Below are 19,996 nucleotides of genomic sequence, written 5' to 3'. Positions count from 1 at the left end.
CCCCAGAGGATAATGCAGGTGCCATTATGGCCACTGCCACGTACTAGAAAGAACCTTGGGTGTGGAGACCTGGAGCTGATCTGTGTGACTTCAGACTGTCTCTCCTCCTTTTCTGAGCCTGTTTCCCCTTGTATGAGGCAAGGGAGCCTGTTGCGCAAAACAGGCCATAGTCACACTGCTCAGAGTGAAGCAGGTGGGGGCCTGGGGCTCACCCTTCCCTTGGTTTTCACAGAAGCCATCGAGATGCCTCCAAGGACCCCGAGGCTCTGAGAGACTCAAGATCCTCAAAGCGCCCCCCCCCCCCGCCCCACCTTGTTCATATTGCCTCCCTGCCAGCTCGCATCCCCTCAAAGACAAAGCCAGGTGGAGGCTCCTCTCTGGCCAGTGGCAGTCTGCTTCCTGAGCTACTGTCCCCTCTCCCAAACAGGGTAAGCCTCCCCCTTGCCACTCCCACAGCTCTGCCTGAGGCATGGAGCACCAGGTTCTCAGCTCATGTGCGATTCTTCCCGCTTCAGGCCTCAGTGTCTCTGTGCGCATGGACCTGTCAGACTCAGGGGACTGCAGAGGCCTGTCCAGCTGTGACAGCAAGACCACAGACAGTCCGGAGATGGACTGGCAGGGTCTGGGCTTACAGTGCCTGGCTCGGGGCCAGTGCCTACAGGGAAGTCCCGCCTGTCCCCTGGGCAGGTGGAGCGGGCTGCACAGAGCCTTTCCCACATTCCTGGCCAGCCCGGCCTCCTTATATAGCTGTTTCCAGGCTGGGTCCATGCTCTGTGCCCCAAGGGAGCAGACCTTCTGTGGCGCCCAGGCCTGGGCCTGCTCGCTGGGTTCCTGGGGAGGCTCTTTCCCCAGACTGCTGAACGGGTATGTCTTCCCGAGTAATCCCAATCACATCCATAGTCAAAGGGAGAGCTGTATAGATGCGCCCAGAGGTGAGGCTTCTGGCTAAGTCATGCTAAGGAAGGGGAATATTTACTTGTAGCCACAGACCCAGCTTCCTTCCCTTGGAGCAGATGCTACTGGCGTTGACTGAGGCAGGGCTAATGGAGGAGCCCCCTTCCCAGCCCTTGCAAGCCTGTCACTGCGCCAGGGTCCCGAGTAGGCCCTGAAGATGGTACCCTTCCCCAGTTCCCACCCCTGGGATAGTGTCACTGAGTCCTCCTTCCCCGACCAAGGGTCTGGCACCTGGCCACTTTCCTGAAGCCTCTTTATCCCATCTGTGGCCCCAGACTCAGGAGCCAAGCTTTCCCAGAGCCACAGGGACATAAGCACCAGCTGCGTCCGGATCCCCTAGTATTTATTCGCTTTATTGCTACTTGTTATGAAAGCAATCTTTCAACTTTATTAAAGAAAAATTGAAAAAACATCATCTGTAATCCTACCCCAGGCCCTCCAGCCACCTCCTGTGGTCTGAGCCCACGACACCGGCACTGCCTTGGCGTGCTGACAGATCGGCGTTCTGCCGTTTCTCACTCCAGGCGTGACTCACGGGCTCCCTTGACACGGCTGACCTCCGTGTAGGCCACCTGAACATCGTCCCCTTCAGGAGCTCTGTGCTCTCTCTGTTCCATGCTTCCCTCAGGAGGTTCCCCAGAGCGGGACTTCTGGGCCACCATGTGTGGGCGTCTTTATGGCCCTCGGTTTGTATTGCCAAGTGCAGATCTTGTTTCAGAGGCCTTGCTGGAGTTGCACCAAGAGTCCTGGCTAGAATAATGGGGCCCAAACAGCATCCTGAGGCCCCAGCAGAGAGAAGGGGGGCTCCTTGACCTAGCCTCTCTCATCCCAGAAATAAGGTGTATCCATCCTGCCTTGGCCCCAGCAGATCTTGCCCCACTCAGGCACCCCAAGGGCTGCTTGGTGCATCTGGGGTCCCACTGCCCAGTCACACTGACCTGACTTCCAGGCCCCTGCCTCCTGCAAACCACCCTCTGGCCCTCTTTCCAACCACGCCTGTGCTTCTCCCAGGCTGGGCTTATGGAGAGCAGGCCAGTTCACTGCTATGTCCTCCAGTCCTAGGGAGCCTGTCGGCGAGATGAGCCATGCAAGGGGTGGTGGTGGTTTGGTCGGATTCTGGACCATTCAGAAGGGGCGCCAGCACCTAACTCCCACCTGAGCCTGCTCCTGCTCAGTACACGTTCCCATCCCCAGCCAAGGTCCACAGGACATTCGCAGTTTGCCTGCTTATCTGAGGCCACTGCGGTGTTTGGCTTGCAGATCCCAATTTCCCAGAACCTGCCCCCACAGGGGCGGGGCAGCGAGCAAGTTACAAATTCATTCCGCTCTTCCTCTCAAGTTCAGAAGCAGCCTGCCAGGCACCAGAGCCAAAATGAAGACCCCAGCCCCTGGCCGCGCCTGCGGCGTCGTGCTGGTCCTGCTCTCGCTGGCCACCCTCCAGACCCTCAGGGCCCAAAAGGTAGCGGGTGTCCACGGGTTCCTGTGTGTGTGCACCTGAGCGTGAGTGGGACAAGTGGGTGAAGGGGAGGAGAGCCTCGGTGTGTGCAAGTGAGCACGGGTCGGAGTGTGTGCAGAGAAGTCATGCTGCCCATCCACCAGGCGCCACACTGAGGGCTCTATGGAGAGTCCCCCATTTACAAGAAGGGGTGATCCCGGTATCCCCAGTTCACGGGGAGGAAGTGCAGCCTAACAAGTTGCCCTGGAGGGCGGCAGTGGGTGGGGCGGGTAAGAATGGGCCTCAGGAGCCCAGCTCACGCCTCCTGGCTGCGTGACCTCTCGGAAGTCAGGGATGCTTTCCGTGTCTCTTTTTCCTCATCTGTAGAACAAGGTAGTAATAGAACTATTTAGAAGTTTGTGGTTGAAGAGGAAACCTATAGTGTTGTAAAATGCTGAGTACAGCGTCTGGCATGGAGCAGACGCTCACGTGTAGACAAGCCACACGGCCCGCCGCGCACCTCTGTGCTAAGCACACGTGCGCCACATGGCAGGCGGGCGAGAGATGTGTAGGCTCTGCCTGTTTGCACGTGCCCTTCCTTGGAGACCGCAGACCTCGAGCGAAACACATGCCTGGGGGAGTGCCCTGTGGACAGGGCAACAGGAGAGGCCCAATGCCGCAGGGAAAAGGGGGCAAAGCAGAAGATGCCCAGCCTTAGAGATGGACCCTCCAGTTCTCCCAGCTCCTGCAGGCCCCTGGGGGGAGGCTGGCAGGGGCTGTTTTCTCCAGTCACAGGACTTGCTCACTGCCCTTTCACTGGGCAGAGCTAAGATGGCATGGAAGCTTCCTGACCTAACAGGACCCTCTGCCACTCACCTCTGCCCCAAGGATAAGTAAGTTCCTCCCAGACACAGTGGGGCTCAGGCTTCACCCCCCCACCCCTTGCCTGCTTGTTCTCCGAGGGGCACTGTGGCCCCCACTGAACAAGACAGACTGATCCCTGCCCCGTGGCACTGTAGGATGGGGACTGAAGCACACAGCTGCCTCTGATCTGAGATGAAAGTCCACAAATGAAATGCTTCATAGAATTTTGCCTGAGGCTTGATCAGTGTCTCGCTTGGGGTTGGGGGCCAGGGCTTGGTCTGGGACCAAGGTCAAGGCCCACTCTTGAAGAACATTGAACAGTCCTACCCTTTCCTTTCCTCCTCCACTGGTCCAGAATGACATCGACATCTACAGCCTCACTGTAGACTCCAGGGTCTCATCCCGATTTGCCCACACAGTCGTCACCAGCCGGGTGGTCAACAAGGCCAGTACTTTGCAGGAGGTCACCTTCCAGATGGAGCTGCCCAAGAAGGCCTTTATCACCAACTTCTCCATGTAGGTGCCCTCCTGCTCTCCTCCTCGTCCCCCCTCCCCAATCCAGCACTGTGACACCATGGTCCCTGTGCCAGATCAGGAAGAGAGGGCATCCTCCTGATGTGAGATGTGCCAGGATATATGCCTGAGGTGTGTGTGCTCCACCTGCAGGCAATACAGGGCGCAGAGGCTTTAGCCAGGAACTTCATTCATTCTCAGAGACGTTTCCCTCCCTCCGTCCCTCCCTCCCTCTCTCCTTCCCTCCCTGTATCCCTTCCTCCCTCCCTTCCTCCACCCATCCTGCTGTGCCTTCATCCCTCCCTCCGTTGGTCCCTCCCACCATCCATCTCTCCATCTGTTCATCCATTTTCCCTGAGTGCTGCCCAGGTAGCACATGGAGAACCACGGTATCTTTGTGTCTTTGCCTTTGAGAAGTACAGACTTAAGGCATCCTGAGGCCAAGCCCAGGCAGAAGGGAGTCACCAAAAGGCAGATTCCAGCTCAGAATACAGAAAACTTCCTAACCCCTGGGCTGCCCCACAATGAAGCAGTGCCTCAAGGAGGGGGACCACCTCCTTGTCACAGAAGTTCTAAGCCAGGCTCATCCCCCCACACCTCCAACTGGGATACTGCAGAGGGTGGTTCTGCTCTGGGTCAGAAGCTGCATTGGGAGGCCCCTGGGGTTTCTGTGGACTCTGTAAGCAGGTGATGATCCTTACGTTGTCTCTACTGTCCTCCCCCACCCTTCCCGACCGGGTTTTGCAATGTTTACTAAATGCAAGAGAACTCTCTGTCCCTGGCCCCGCAGGAGAGGCAGTGATTGAGGACAGGCCAGAGAGAGGCTGATCCCAGAAACTCAGGGAGGGCGATGGGTGAGGCAGAGAGCGAGCATCTCAGATGGAGTCCCCAGTGCACCCTGGGACCCCTGAAAACCTGCAGTGGGGGTCTGGTCCCTATGGTTGGCTCCTCATCTCTCTGCCCGCACCCCCTCCAGCAGCCCTTGATTTCCTCACCCTGGAGCCAGACCTGTGCTGCCCAACTTCACAGGCTGCACCCCGCCCCCCATGTGGGTGCCACGGCCAGCAAGTTACGAGGTTTCAGGCCCATCGCATCTTCTGAGGGCCCTGGACTTGCACCCCTCTCTGGGCCCAGCTCTTGTTGCTGCATGAGATAGGGAAGCAGGGGGCAGGGTGCCCTGCTCTGGGATCCCAAATTGGACATCTGGGAGGAGAAGCCCTGCAGCCCAGCAGCAGCCCAATCCCTAGCCCAGAGTTAAATTTGACCAGGCAGGTCAGGAGGGTGTGGAGGAAGGACACTTGGTCCTGAGGTCCTGGCTGCCCCCCCTCCCCCCCTGTACACTCTCACCCTCTCACACCACCCCCAGACAGAGCAGGCTTATGTTTGCCTGCCAGTTCACTCTCAGTCCCCAGAAACAGCCACCAGGATTGTCTGCACGCCCCAAGGAGCCCTGTCCACCAGTTGTCCAAAACTTCCTTCCCCAGAGGCCAGCCTCTCTGCAGAGTGGCCTGTCCAGTGTTGGAAGAGGGGGCAGCCATGGGGGAGAGGGGTCAGAGCCTTCAGTCCTGTGTCTCCACTGGCCTGGGAGCCGGCATCTCCCTCCTGCTGAGTCTGCCCCACGGGGCTGAGTGAACTGTGGCTCAGAGATCTCGCTGGTGGCTGACCAGTTCCTCTGAGAACAGTCTGTGGGATGGAAGGGGCAACTGGGACATGGAGCCCAACAGGAAGGGAGAAGAGAGGCCGGGACCTGCCTCCCCTGCAGCCTTCATCCCAGTTGTTTAGTAAAAGGCATGTTTGCCGACACAGTGCACGTTTCAGGGTAGATGGAGGCCTGCAGAGCCCCCGTTGACACCGGGCCCCGCACAGAGTCGTGTCCACAGTAGGTGCATAATAAATGGGTGGGCTCAGGTAAAGATGGGAGTCAGTCTGTCAAGAGGCACGTGAAGTCCCGGAGGAGGCAGGATTGCAGGGAGCCTCCCCCACCGGGCTCTCAACAACTCCCTCCCTCCTGCCCCAGGATCATTGATGGTGTGACCTACCCCGGTAACATCAAGGAGAAGGCTGCAGCCCAGGAGCAGTACAGCGCGGCTGTGGAGAGGGGAGAGAGCGCCGGCCTCGTCAAGTGAGCCCGACGGGGTGGGGAGGACCCTGTGGGGGTGGGGGCTGCCCCTGCCTTCAGCCGCGCCTGGTCTGAGGGGCACACCTGATGCCCTCTTCCCCCAGGGCCACTGGGAGAAAGACAGAGCAGTTCCAGGTGTCAGTCAGTGTGGCGCCCGCTGCCAAGATCACCTTCGAGCTGGTGTATGAGGAGCTCCTGGTGCGGCATCTGGGAGCGTACGAGCTGCTGCTGAAAGTCCAGCCCCAGCAGCTGGTCAAGCACCTGCAGGTACCTGGTGCCGCCTCCTCTTAGAAGCCCTCCTCACTCTCCTGAGGGCGGCCCCTGCTTCCCCTTCTGCCTCCTGTGGAGGCCAGCCCTGTCCCCCAGCAGACCCAGTAACCCACTTCTTGCCTCTAGATGGACATTTACATCTTTGAGCCTCAGGGCATCAGCTTTCTGGAGACAGAGAGCACCTTCATGACCAATGAACTGGCAGAGGCCCTCACCACCACACAGAACAAGACCAAGGTGGGCCTGCTATGGTCTGCGGGTGAGAGTTCCCAGGGGCCTGTCTTCAGGCTGGCTCTATGGGCCTGGGTTTCCAGAGAGTGGGACCATTGGGCAGAATCTCTGCGCTGAAGGGACGTGTGAGGTTCCTGTGTCCATGCTGTCATTTGGCAGATGGAGAGGGCAAGACCTAGGGAAGGATGGTGGGTGCTGGTTTGAAGCCTGAAATCGGGAGAGACGACTGATGTCAGGGTCCCAGGACCAGGTAGGGAGGAGGAGCTGACCGGACGCACACATCCTGAGCCCAGCCTCTGCTTGCACAGATCTAGGAGCAGGGGATTCACTTGTACCCACTCCCCTACATGGAGGCAGTCTATCTGATAGCTCAGCTGGAGAGAAAGTTCTCTGGAATTTGACCCAAGGCTGCCTCCTGGAATTCTCTCTTCAGATGGGGGTGAGGGGTGTTGTTGACATGGCCTTGCTGCTCCTCCCAACTTCAGCCTGGTCATTTTTCCAGGCTCATGTCCGATTCAGGCCGATGCTGTCCCAGCAGCAAAAGTCTCCAGAGCAGCAGCAGGACACAGTCCTGGATGGCAACTTCATCGTCCGCTATGATGTGGACCGGACTGTCTCCGGGGGTTCCATTCAGGTGTGTGGGCTTCAGAGAAGAGCTGAGCCACCAAAAAGTCCATCTACCCTCAAGGACCTGAGCCTGGGGGTTCTAAAAGAACAGACAAAATAACCACCCCTAGTTACCAGTGTGCACCAGGGGCAGCACAGACGGCAAACAGGCAGTTTAGTTGTGTTGTCCCTGAAACAGTTCTCTTTTGGAGGGAAGAAAGTTTGTCTCTGATGAAGAACTGCCCTGCAGGGTTTCCCTTGTAGCCTTGGCTGCCAGGAGACTTACAGTTCACGTTTATGTTCAATTACAGTACCTTCTTTCACACAAGTTTCTGGCATCGTTGTGCTTCCCCTTTATTTTTGAACAAATCACTGTTTTCTCGCCCCTTTCCCAAACCACTGGGTCCAGGGGAGACCAACCCCTCGAGGATCCAGAAGAACATGCAGGAAGCCATAGATGGACCTTGTTTTTGGATTCTTCACTTTTTTGATGGATCTCAGGTTTATTATGTCTGAACCTTTTAGTATAAGCTGCCTCAGATACTAAAACAAGTAAGAGGTAAAGTAGGGGTAGAGTTCTGGTGGGCTGTGCATGAGCAGGGAAGCCTGCAAGGGACGGGCTGGACTAAACCCTAAAGTATGGCAAGGATTTGGGGAGGTTAATGGTGGGACAGGGATGGAGGGGGATGGAATGAAGAGAGCAGAGGACCCCCAGGACTGGGGATGAGGAGGCTGGTTGGGGCAGGGCAGGGCTGCAGCTCTTACACCTGGGTGTGTCTCACTCTGGTCACAGATCGAGAATGGCTACTTTGTGCACTACTTTGCCCCTGAGCACCTGGCCACGATACCCAAGAACGTGATCTTTGTCATTGACAAGAGCGGCTCCATGAGCGGCAGGAAAATCCAGCAGGTGGGTCCCATGGGCCAGGCGGGGTCCTGAAAACTCACAGATGTCCCACACCCTCAGCTCTGGTCGAACAGGCAGACCTGCCCTCCTCCATCTTCCTAGGTAGGGGGCTCCCATGGATCGAGGTTGGTCAGAGTTTGGGGCAGGTCCTGCCGCTAGAGCATTCACCATGTCCTCACTGCAGATGTGAGCCTGGGGGTCCAGCCCAAGGGCACATGAGCCCCCAGGGAGGCCCCACTGAGACACCCACCTTGTGTCCCCTTCCCCTGACCAGACCCGGGAAGCCCTCATCAAGATCCTGGGTGACCTCGGTCCCCGTGACCAGTTCAACCTCATCAGCTTCAGTGGGGAAGCAACCCCGTGGAAGCCACAGCTAGTGGCAGCCTCGGCTGAGAACGTGAATGAGGCCAAGAGCTACGCCACTGCCATCCAGGCCCAGGGAGGTGAGCGCCTCTGCAGCCTTGCACGCAACTTCCAGGGCACTGAACCCAGCCTGGGGCACCCTGCTGGGAGCCACCCTAAGAGTGTGTGCCCCACAGGGACCAATATAAACGATGCGATACTGATGGCCGTGCAGCTGCTAGAGAGAGCCAACCGGGAGGAGCTGCTGCCCCCAGGAAGCGTCACCCTCATCATCCTCCTCACCGACGGCGACCCCACTGTGGGTGAGGCCCTGCCAGCAGCCCCAGGACGTGCTGCCCAGAGGGAGTAGCTGGGCTCTGGCCCGGCTTGCTGTGGGACCTGGGGCAGGGAGGGGGGATCTCTGAGGCCCCTCTGGCTCTGAGATTCCAGAAATATCTGTTGAGCAAATCACTGTTTTCTCACCCCTTTCCCAAACCACTGGGTCCAGGGGAAACCAACCCCTCAGAGATCCAGAAGAACGTTCAGGAAGCCATAGACGGCCAGCACAGCCTCTTCTGCCTGGGCTTCGGCTTCGACGTCAGCTACGCCTTCCTGGAGAAGCTGGCACTGGACAACGGTGGCCTGGCCCGGCGCATCTACGAGGACTCGGACTCCGCACTGCAGCTCCAGGTGCCCATGCGCCCCTGCTGGGCCACGTGAGCAAGGGATGGCACAGGCGGGCAGACCCCAGCACGGCCCTCATGACACCCCCACCCTGCAGGACTTCTACCAAGAGGTGGCCAACCCACTGATGACATCGGTGGCCTTCGAGTACCCAAGCAACACCGTGGAGGCGGTCACACAGGACGCCTTCCGGCTGTTCTTCAAGGGCTCCGAGTTGGTGGTGGCCGGGAAGCTCCGGGACCAGAGCCCTGATGTGTTCTCAGCCAAAGTCAGGGGGCAGCTGGTAGGTATGGCCAGCCATCCTGGAGGGGAAGGGCCGCCGGGGCAGGCAGTCAGCGGCTGGGTTCAAACCCCAGCCCTGCCAGGCTCCAGCCGGTTGACCTTGAGCAAGTTGCAGAGTGCCCTCTGCCACTTGCGGATGACGCATCCCCACTGTGTTGGCTCCTGGTAGAGGTTCAGTGAAATGATGTGATTTTCTGAGAGCACCTGTGTGGGGCCGGCATGCGGCAGTCACTCCATGGTCAGTCAGTGCTGCTGCTGCTGTTCCCAAGGGCACCAGGTGCTTGGCATCCCCTCCTGTCCTCACACCAGCCCTCTGAGGTTACAGTCAGGCAGGGAGGGCTGCTCCCATTTCACAGATGAGCAGCCTGACATCCAGGCAGAGCAGGCGGTTTGCCCTGGGCCCCACTGCAGCCAGGTCAAGAACCCAGCTCACCGTGTGGCGTCCTGTCCTCGCCCAGCCTTCCCTGCCTCTGTGCCATGGGAGACCCTCTCATTCCACAAAGAGAAACACAGCACTTCTCTAGGCCCTGGGGATACTGCCCTCACGGGAGAGACAGCATGGGTAAATTGTCACACAAACAAGGAGCTACAGGCTGGATAAATTCGGGGATCAGGGAGGGCTTCCCAGAGGAGGCTCAGCTAAGACTGAGAGGTGAGTAGAGGGTGGCAGAGGCCAGATGGTGGAGGGACGGAGGAATGTTCCAGGCTTGCGTGGCAGGCAGGCAGCACGTGTGGGGAGAATAGCAGGTGGGCTAGGTAAGCGGGCATGGGGGGCCCAGGGCCTCGTCTCAGGAGAAGTAGCCAAGTGTCATGATGGGCAGGGCATGCCCTGTGGCCAGCCTGCCCGGCTTCACTTCCAGCTCTGCCATCTCCCAGAGGTGAGACCTGGGGCAAGGCACTTAAGCTCCCTGTGCCTCAGTTTCCTGCTGTATACAAATGAAAGTAGGTCACCTCTCCCACACCTGGTAAAGCTGCAGTGGGGATTAAGGTCTCGCCTGGTATCAACACTCCATGTATGTTAGCTGCTGATATCCTAGAGGCCAGGGGTTCCCAAAGTGCAGAACCCAAGGTGACTTGGAGTAGTTTACAAACAAACATGCCTTTGTTTTAGTAGTTTAGTTATGCATTTATTTTAATGTGTTCTGAAAAATAACTCGAACCACAGACCTAAGATTTCACAGGTATTACTGCTCGGGTCAAGACCAAGAGTGTTAGTCTACTTAAAGTTCATTGGAGAAAAACCATCAAACAAATAGCTGTATGTGTGGAGAAGGCAAAATTCATGCAGCTCCTGGTTCTGCGCCTGCTGTGTAGCACCTGGGATAGTTTGCTCCCTTTTATCTCCACCTCCTTGTCATCCTTGGAGGCTCTGTGGCTGAGCCCCTCACACCCCTAAACACACTCCCTACCCTCCACTCTACTCAAAGGAAATGTGGCCTTGCAGCCAACGCTGCCCCTGCCAGGTTTCTCGTGGCATTGCTGGGCAGCGCCAGACCAGGTGCAGACGTCACACCCTGACTGCTCCTGCCCTGGCTGGGCCCCTCTTTCCAGCACATGGAGAACATCACCTTTGTAACGGAGTCCCGCGTGGCAGAGCAGGAGGAGGCGTTCTGGAGCCCCAGATACATCTTCCACAGCTTCATGGAGAGACTGTGGGCGTACCTGACCATCCAGCAACTGCTGGAGCAAACGTGGGTGGACACACCCTCCAGGCCCCACTGGGGTGGCCACACACGGTCTCAGCACTTCCCCAGGCTCTTCACCGGTGGGGCAGGCACAGCTGGCGCTAGGCATGGAGACGGGGTGGCGGTATTGTGTCTGAGTTCCAGACCCCCAGTGAGAGCTCCCTAGAGGGGTCTGGAAGGGAGGGAGAGTCTGACTGGGCACCCCGGGGCCTGCTGAGCCACTGGTTTCCTCCGCCTGCAGAGTCTCCACGCTAGATGCTGAGAAGCAGGCTCTTGAGGCCCGAGCTCTGAACTTGTCGCTCAGCTACAGTTTTGTCACCCCGCTCACGTCCATGGTGATCACCAAACCCGAAGGTCAAGAGCAGTCTCAGGTTGCTGAGAAACCCGTGGAAAATGGTGGGTGTGGCAGCAGAGTTTTGACCCAGCATTTTCCCCAGCCCCTCCCCACATCCCGACCAAGACGCCACCCCTGCCACCCACAGACTCCCGGGAGACTTACCCTATTTCGTTGATGAGGAAACTGAGGCTAGGTCTCCTGACCCCTGCATGTTCACTGCACCTGTGTAGTGCTGGGGTTGGGAAGCAAGGTTAAACAGAAGCACTTCAAATTTATCAAAACCACCCTGACAGTGTATCTCTCTCTTTCTCCCTCTTTTTGTCTTAACCAGAAAACAGACACAGGAACGTCCACTCAGGTAAGGGCCTAATACCCTCTAAGGCTGGCCTGGGTGACTGTTGGTTGACACAGGGCCTATGGTACAGCGACTGTGAGGTTGCTAGCCGGGGCCTCTCCAACCCAGCCCTGCTCAGGAGGGGGTGGCATCTGCCCAAGCACGCTGGTGCATGTAGTTACCTGTTCATTCATATTGGTTGCCACTCAGGCCCTGTCCTGGACACTAGGGCCACAGACCCCCATCCCACTGGGGGCCCCAGAAAGGCACATCCAAGAAGCAAACCGAGGTCTCTCTGATTTCCAGGTCACACTCTCTTCAGATATCATTCCGTGGGAGGCAAAGCGTCCAGAGTATCAGGTAGCAAAAGAGGACAGGATAGAGGAAGGGGCTGTTTACGGAACCTTGAACCTGGCCACAGACTGGGCTCTGCCCTGGCTGTTGGGGGGAGTGACTCTTGTCTCGCCTAGCTGGTGGCAGGGCTGGGACTCAAATCCAGTTGTGTCCGATTAGGAGGCAGCATTGCAGACCCTGTCTTTTCTAAAAGAAGAGGCTGGAGAGGACAAGGTAGTTTGAGGGGCACTGCCAGAGTGGGGCAAGGGGGGCCGATATCCCAGCAGGGAGGAGTTCAAGAAGGGTCCATTGTTCCAGCGTTGAATTTCTCCCAGAATGGCGGGTGTGGGGAGGGGAGCCGTTTGCCTTCTCCACGTCCCTCTTCTGGGGTGGGTCCCAGAGCCATGGGTGTGGGGACCCATGGCACTGCTTGAGAAAAGACTGCATGTGTCAACTTTTCCAAAACTGGAGTTTTCGATAAACTGTACAATTTCCCCACGAGATTAGGACCACCTGGACCTCTTCATCCTCCTCATCTTCCTTATCCACCCCACCGTACGCCCTGGAGACCAACGCCACCAGACGTGATGCCACGTAAGCCGCTTTCTGACCCTCTGAGGGCCTAGTTTCCTCAAGATGAACCTGCCCGTAGAGTTGGATGAGATAGAGCACCAAGCACAGGGCTAGGCACAGACCAGGGAGAGTTGCTGTAAGGTATGACATTACATAACGTGTCCTTTATTTTTACTTAATTGGATTCATCACACTCTGGAGGCTGGCTCAGGATGGAACGTTCTAGAAAGGGAAGATTTCCTCCATTCCCAAAGCCAGGAGTAGTCCCTTGAGCTGTTTCTGATCTCCAAATCTGGACTCAGACACAGCCGCAGGGCCCGGCTGGACCCTGTCTCCTCAGCGTTTTCCCTAATAGCATGCTCTTCTGGTTGAAAAATCTCTTTGCAAAGGCTCGTCCAGATTGGGTGTAGGTGTGGCAGGGGTTGTGGTATTGGAGCTTGGTGGGTGGCAGGTGGCAGTGATGGCTGGAGGGCTTGCCGATTGCTTTGAATCCTGACTGCCTTCTCCCTTTCTGTTCCTGGCTGTTCCTGCACTAATGCCTGCGTCAGGGCTATCAGCTACCTCATTTCTTGATGAACATGACATGGACTTAAGAATCAAAGGTACCTCCAGGCAGCAATAGATTCTGGCCCTATAGCAGGGAGAGCCTGGGAGGGGAGAGCCCGGGGAGCTCTGCCACCTGTCGCGTGGGCTTCTTGATGGAGAGGGAGCCCTGCCACACCCATCTGCTACTCCATTCCTCAGCCCACCCCTCCCCAGGAAGGGGCTGCCTAAACCCAGACTTTTTCTTCTTTCAGAAACAACCACGGCATCCCCACACCACGGTAAGTGCCAGCTCCCCTCAGCCCCCCTCACCGTCCTCACCCCCAGCCTGCTCTACCTGCCCCCAGAACCACACCTGCTGTCCCTGCCCCCATCCAGCCTCCTTCTGTCATCCTGCCGCTGCCTGGGCGGAGCGTGGACCGGCTCTGTGTGGACCTCAAGCGCTCTCAGGGACCGACAAACCTGCTCTCAGACCCTGGCCAAGGTGAGAGGTGCACACCCAGTCATACACCCAGAGAGACCCGGGCACCATGCACCCCCAACTTCCCACCCCAGAAAAAACGGTGGGAAACCTGCCCACAGAGACTCACGGGCAGTCCTCGTCCCAGGTAGTAACATGGCCAAGCCCCTGAGCACCGACACTTGTGCTCATACGTCTTCCCCACACACCTTTCACTGGGCACCACATATGCAGGCCTGAGTGGCCTGCACCCCAGGATGACCAGATGTGGGCTTACCCCCAGGCACTGCCATACTTCAGGGTTGGGGAGACAGGCCTGGGCACAGAGCAGTGCAGGGGCCTGTCATCCGTGCCCAGAGCGCCGTGGAGACAAGCCCAGAGGAGGAGATGAGAGCTGTCCTAGGGTCAGGGGAGGCTGCACAAGGTCATATGGGGGTGACTGGGCCTTGGCAGAGAAATGGGGGGTCCACAAGGTAGAGGAAGGGGTAGGCAGAAGCACAGAGCCCTGAAGGAAGCTGGTGGGGCTGTAGGGGGTGTGGAGGAAACAAATGGGGGGAGGAGGTAGGTGCGCTGGCCAGACCTGACCCCGAGTCCCCAGAAGGGTCGAGCTGAGCTGTCAGGTCAGACGTGGGGACACACAGCACTCGGGATGCTCAAATGCACACCTGCAGAGCCACTCACAGTCAACGAACATCTACGGCCCCCTCGTTTCCCCCAGACCTCACACACTGTCTCCCGCTTCATCACGCCAGGCCCAGAGCCTGTTTGCTCCCTGAGGCTAGGGAGCACTGATTTTCCCTCCCACTCTTGGCCACGGTGCCCAGCTCAGGGTCAGCCACGCTGCAGGGGCTTCACGCGCGTTTACTGACTTCACACGAGACCTCCCTCCTCAGAGGGCTCGTCTGAAGATGGCTGTCACCCAAGACTTGGGGGCCCCTCCAAAGCTATAGGGAACCAAGGGATGAGTGGAAAGACTGTGGGAAGCAGGCCCGTGGTGGGAGGGGAGGCTGGGGAAGGGGACCGGAGGTGAGTGGGTGAAGAGCGGCTCGGGGGGTTGTAGCCGGAGGGACCACCTGTTCAGGCCAGTGCCCAGCTGGGACCACAGCTTCGACCTCTCTGCTCCCGGCCCTCTCAGGGATTGAGGTGACTGGCCACTATGAGACAGAGAAGGGCCACTTCTCGTGGATTGAGGTGACCTTCGAGAAACCCCAGCTGCAGGTTCGTGCATCCCCTGAGCATGTGGTAGTGACTCGGAACCGAAGAAGCTCTGCATACAAGTGGAAGAAAACTCTGTACTCGGTGATGCCAGGGTAAGCCACAGGCTGGGGACCGGCGGTGACCCCTCACCCCATGTTAGCTGGTGATGGGACGCCACAGGCCTGGGGACGGAGTGGCTAGGCATGAGTCCTCTGCAGTGGGCCGCACCCACAGGAGGGGCAGAGATGCACAGAGCCCTGTACCTACCCCTCCTGCTCTGGAGGGTGCCAAGGGGTTGTCCCGGGGGCCTGGCTACCCTCACACCTAACCCAGGTCACTGTCCTGTGCAGGGGATGGTGTGGTTTGGAGCTGCTCTGCTGAGTGACCCTAGGCAGGCTGCCTAGCCCCTCTCACTTCTAACTAGGGATAATCATCTGGCCCTGAGTCGGAGGGCTGAGGGGATGGTCCAGTGAGAGAATGTGGTCGGGGAGCACTTTGCCCACAGACAGTACGGTGCCCACTGGGCATGCGGGAAGGTGCGCTCTCTATGTGGTGAGGTAACCCTGACAACGAGAGGTTGGAGAGCGCTGTCCATCAGGGGAGGTTATAATTGTCATCCTTAACTTTGAAGCTCTATTGAGGAGAGACAGGTCCCTCTGACATCAACACCGGGCAGCTGGGGGGTACTGGAGAAGGATGGCGACCTCTTCTTGTGGGGCTTCCCCTGTGTGGAGCCTTGCAGAGGTAGCTCTCCTGCTCTGGGAGTCACGAGGGGCCTGGGAGAGAGGCCAAGGACCCCGGCCCTCTTTGAGCCGTGTTCTCTGAGCCCCCAGCCTGTGCTGAGTATGTTGTCCGCTCCCTCTCACCCAGCCCCTCCGAAGAGACTGGTTCCCACTTGATACATGAGTGCACACCTGGCAAATCTGAGGGGCTCACCTGAAAAGCTCCCCATTTCATAAAAGATCTTAGTTTCCTGCTATCTGGTAGACACACAAAGATCAATAGCATTTCTGTGCCTTGGACATACACACTAGAAGATGGAATAAAGGATTCCTATCAATCGTGGTGATTGAACATCCACATACTTTCATGAGCTGCAGAAGATGCACATAAAGAAAAATAGACCATGGCTTGTACACTGAACTCTGTCAACAAGACGGTGTAAGTTTAGCGCGTTTCCATTGAAAATAACCTCCGAGTCACAGCAGGGTCTTATTCAACATGCTTAAAGGAATCTAACGTTCCTAAGAAAACAAAAATGGTAATAATCTCAAAGATTATTTTACGTTAAAAAGGAAGGCATTCGAGAAGGACTTGCCCTTCTAGACCTTAAAACACATGATTAAACACTGATCATCAGAAGAAAGTGGCACTAGCCATAAAAACAAAAGGGACAGAGGAAATGTATCCTTGAACCCCTAAGTCATATAACTCATGAGAAACCAAATCTAAGAAAACCAGAGGGAGAGGAACCGTTATCTCATGTTATAAATAATCCTGGGATAGGGGACTTCCCTGGAGTCCAGTGGTTAAGACTCCGCGCTGCCACTGCAGGGGGCATGGGTTTGATCCTTGGTCAGGGAACTAAAGGTCCCGCATGCCGTGCAGCATGGCAAAAAAAAAAAAAAAAAAAAAAATATATATATATATATATATATATAAAATGCTGGGATAACCAGGTATCAGTAAGTTAACCTTGGTCCCAGTTGACTGAGGAAACTGAAGCCCAGAAGACTGAAGGGACCTTCCACCAAAGGCCACACTAGGAGATCCTGAGGACAGGAGGGCAGCCCCTGCCCACTGCCATGCTGCTGCCCACGCCCCCTGCGGGCACCTCCTTGCCTCCCTTCCTGCTCAGGACACAGGTTTCCCCACAGTCTCAAGATGACCATGGACAAGGCGGGGCTTCTGCTGCTCAGCAGCCCTGACAGAGTGACCATCGGCCTGCTGTCCTGGGACGGCCCTGGGGCGGGGCTCCGGCTCCTTCTGCGGGACACTGACCGCTTCTCCAGCCACATCAATGGGACCCTTGGTACGTGGCTCGGGACGTCATCAGAAACCGCCTCTGCCTGTGAACAGGCAATGCCATCACCTCTGCACGTCCCCCAGCCTCCCTCCGTCTTTATTCCTCGCTGACCCGCCCTTTGCGTCTCAGGCCAGTTTTACCAGGACGTGCTCTGGGAGCCCCTGGCAGCAGCAGATGACAGCAAGCGAACACTGAAGGTCCAGGGGCATGACCACTCTGCCACCAGGTGACTCAGCACAACAGGCCACTGAGCCCGGCCAGGGGTGGGGCTGGGAGCCGGGCTCTGAGACCCCCACTCCTCTTCTGTCCCTGCCTGGGAACTAGACAGTCAGGTGTCAGGTTAGACAAGTCTGACCCAGCTTTCAGTGGCCCCACAAAGGATGGTCAACTCAGACCCACAGAAAACATACCAGCCCAGAGATCACTAGAGTGAGTTGGGAGCAGTAGGAAACTCCCCCTGAATTCCTAGAGCCCTGGCCCCTGGAGACCACACACAGCTGGGTGCCCTTGGGTGGCCAGGCCTTGTCAGCCTGTGCTGGAGGGAACTCTAAGGGACCCCAAGACCCTCCACCTTCCACATTCCTATCCCTAGCTGTCTCCCTCTCTTCCCACCCAACCTGAGACATGCTGACCACCTGTCCGTCTATCCATCCCAGAGAGCTCAAGCTGGACTACCAAGAGGGGCCCCCGGGAACGGAGATTTCCTGCTGGTCTGTGGAGCTGTAGTTCTGATGCAAGGAGTTATGCCCACCCGCCGTGCCGCCTGCTGGGTGCAGATGGCTGCCACCCTGCGACCACAGGGCCACCTGTGGGTCCTGTAACATCATGGGGAGAGGTATTTGCGCTCATTAAAATAAAGAGAGGTGGTGTGAACCCAGGGAGTGGGCATCTCTGGTCCCATCTGGCCAAATCCCAGAGCCTCAGGATCACGTCCTGGACACATAGCGTGTGTAACATTAGAATCATCCGCCATCAACCCTTCAAAGACCTGAGGCCAGTAAGGCCCATGGAGAGCTTTCAGTCTGGTCCCTTCATTTCTCAGGCAGGGAAACTAAGATTTAGAGAGATTTAAACCACCCAGTCAAAACGTTGCTCTTGCTGGGGGCCTAGGGCAGGAGAACACTCCTGGGAGCAGCGTTCACTCTGCTTTATGGTGACATGGTCCATGAAAACCAGTTTTGACTCAAAAGAAGAAAAGTGACCTGGGTAGAAGTTCGTCATTCTCAGCAAACTTTTGGGCCCTTTTGCAGTGGGATTTGCCAGACATAATTTGATTTTCACACCTGTGCTCAGGAACAGGCCTGTCTTCTCACTACCTTGCAGAGAAGCTGGCAGTGGAAGACAGAGGAGACAGAGATGAGGCCCCAGTGCCAGGAGGGAAGCAAGGGTCTGTTCCCAGGAGCTTGGGCTGTTGAGGGTCTCCTCTCCTGTTTGTGCCCCAGGGTTAGGCACCCCAAAGATTGCATCCAATTCTTGCACAGGCAAAGCATGCTTTCAAAACATTTATAATTATTTCACCTACTTCTTCAAAAATGACACAAGTCTTTGGCTTACAAATAAAAAACATAAAGAGAATAAAACCAAAAAACAAGAGAATGAAAATAATAGAAAAGAGCCAAGCAGGAGGAGAGTTAAATCAGAGACACCAGGGTAGGGGAAGCTGTAGCAGCAAAAAAGCTTTGCTCTGAGCTTCCTGGCAGCCAGGGTAAAGCAGGAAACGAGTTCATTTGCTTGCTGAGAGGGAGCAAGCCAGAGCAGGGAGAACATTCTTTTCCCAGCTCTTGAGCTATACAGGGTGTTTGCTGAGTAAGTCTTTCTAGAAGGGTAGAAGAGAGGCCGGTGGGAGGGAGGGGTCTTCAGCAGCAAGTTTGCCCAACACTCAGGAACACTCTTTCCTGCACTACTGCCTCCCCATCAAGCCTGGGTGGCAGGCAGGGGTCTCAGGCAGAGTCACTTTGTGAAGGTCACTCAGAGGGGCTCAGACAAGAGCTCAGCGAGACAAGGGAGCAGCTTCGGGGGCTCCGCTGGACTTGCTGTGGGGCTGGCCCTGACATAGCGGAACGAGACGCCGCCACCTGGGCTGGGCTGTGGCATTTGTGCCACAACAGCGGGGTCCTGGGTGACTTTCTGGCCCAGCCAGCACCTGAAGTGCGTGAGTTCTCTGTGAGCAATTGGAAGTAGGTCCATGCATGTCACTGTTTTGTTCACTGCATGCTTTCCAGCACCTGCTTGGTCCAGGCCCTGGGCCGAGTGCTGCAGGTACATTGGGCACCTGACAGACACAGCTGCCACCCAGAGGACAACCAGGTGCCACAAGGAGCCCAGAGGGAGGCATCTTGCCCAACCTGAGGAATATCAGGGGAGGCTTCCTGGTAGTGTCATGGTTGGGATTGGACTGGAGTTGAGTTTTGAAGAATAAAGAAAAGTTAGCCCAGTGGAAAAGGAGGGCAGGGACACCAGGGCCAGAGCCAGGACACTGCACTGAGTCCAGGAAGGTAAAGGGAAGCGGTGCCGTGGGGTGAGGTGGAAGGGACGCTGGCGAGGTGGGGAAGCAGCCCCAGGCCAGCACCAGTTGCATACACCTCGCCATGGAGCTTGGCTTCTATCCTGAAAGCCCAGGGAGCCTTCACAGGCTATAGGCAGGGACAGGCACAGCCAGGACAAGGTGGGACTGGGCAGAGGACAGACCTCCCTGACTGTGTGTTGGGGGAGGGGGCAGCATTTGGGCTGGGCACATCCTGCTGCCCCTCTCCCAGCCCGCTGGGTTTGGTTGCTAGCTGGAGCAACAGGACCTTTAGATAGGCACCTCAGGAGGACCAGAAACTACCGTGCCGATGCCTTTCACACGCTCCATCTGGCAGGATCCTTCTCCCCGTTTCATAAGTGTGAAAACTGACCTCAAGATGACTGGTTTAAAGCTACATGGCTCCTCAGCCGACCTGGGACTGCCCACTTTAGGGTGTCCCATCCCAGGCCCGGGCCCTTTCTGCCAGCCCAGCCTGGACCTCTGCCGCTTTCAGTCCAGGGCCCTGTCTCATGTGGCCCTCTCTCTAGAGCGGTAACAGCGCCTCGGGGGCTCTTCTGGTGACAGATGTTCCCTCCTGGATTGCCCTTCTCCAGCCCTCTCCAGGCCCCCAAGCCAGTGTGGGCCCTGGGCAACCCTGTCCTGGCTCAGACAGAGGGGCCCCTCGAGTGGGAGGTAGCAGAACTTCCTGGTGAGCCATGGCCAGACCCCACTCCACCCCACCCCGCTGGCATTCGAGACCCTTCCCAATCTGACTGCAACCTCCTCCGGTCTTAC

General features: G+C 57.2%; 1 protein-coding gene across 5 annotated transcripts; it reads left to right on the top strand.

The window, feature by feature from the left end:
* The first annotated feature begins 47 nt into the window (after window positions 1–47).
* On the top strand, window positions 48–17,568 carry ITIH4 (inter-alpha-trypsin inhibitor heavy chain 4). 5 transcript variants are annotated; one of them, XM_067754718.1, is made up of 25 exons: window positions 48–428; window positions 2,215–2,413; window positions 3,609–3,769; window positions 5,784–5,888; window positions 5,990–6,152; window positions 6,282–6,392; window positions 6,889–7,020; window positions 7,786–7,902; window positions 8,174–8,342; window positions 8,439–8,564; window positions 8,750–8,931; window positions 9,023–9,208; window positions 10,759–10,898; window positions 11,134–11,288; window positions 11,561–11,587; window positions 11,870–11,923; window positions 12,077–12,130; window positions 12,404–12,490; window positions 13,018–13,071; window positions 13,267–13,293; window positions 13,380–13,496; window positions 14,608–14,782; window positions 16,547–16,701; window positions 16,825–16,921; window positions 17,352–17,568. In XM_067754718.1, exons 2-25 carry the CDS (start codon window positions 2,327–2,329, stop codon window positions 17,419–17,421), a joined length of 2,751 nt encoding a protein of 916 aa, XP_067610819.1. In that variant the 5' UTR covers window positions 48–428; window positions 2,215–2,326; the 3' UTR covers window positions 17,422–17,568. The 5 variants fall into 5 exon arrangements, with proteins under 5 accessions (XP_067610819.1, XP_067610821.1, XP_067610817.1 ...); XM_067754720.1 differs by having other exon boundaries at window positions 189–428; window positions 2,294–2,413; XM_067754716.1 differs by lacking the exons at window positions 48–428; window positions 2,215–2,413; window positions 3,609–3,769 and adding an exon at window positions 4,128–4,453.
* The last annotated feature ends 2,428 nt before the right edge of the window (window positions 17,569–19,996 follow it).

The sequence above is a fragment of the Pseudorca crassidens genome, chromosome 10, assembly GCF_039906515.1.
Source record: "Pseudorca crassidens isolate mPseCra1 chromosome 10, mPseCra1.hap1, whole genome shotgun sequence".
Taxonomy (NCBI): Eukaryota; Metazoa; Chordata; class Mammalia; order Artiodactyla; family Delphinidae; genus Pseudorca; species Pseudorca crassidens.
This window is presented reverse-complemented; position numbering and strand designations above follow the sequence as displayed.

Excerpts from the sequence above, each read along its gene's own strand:
- ITIH4 (XM_067754716.1), top strand. The coding sequence starts at position 4,143 with ATGGAGAACCACGGTATCTTTGTGTCTTTGCCTTTGAGAAGTACAGAC. Across the intron at positions 8,932-9,022 it reads ACTCCGCACTGCAGCTCCAG|GACTTCTACCAAGAGGTGGC; the intron begins GTGCCCATGCGC and ends CCCACCCTGCAG. Across the intron at positions 13,072-13,266 it reads CATGGACTTAAGAATCAAAG|AAACAACCACGGCATCCCCA; the intron begins GTACCTCCAGGC and ends TTCTTCTTTCAG.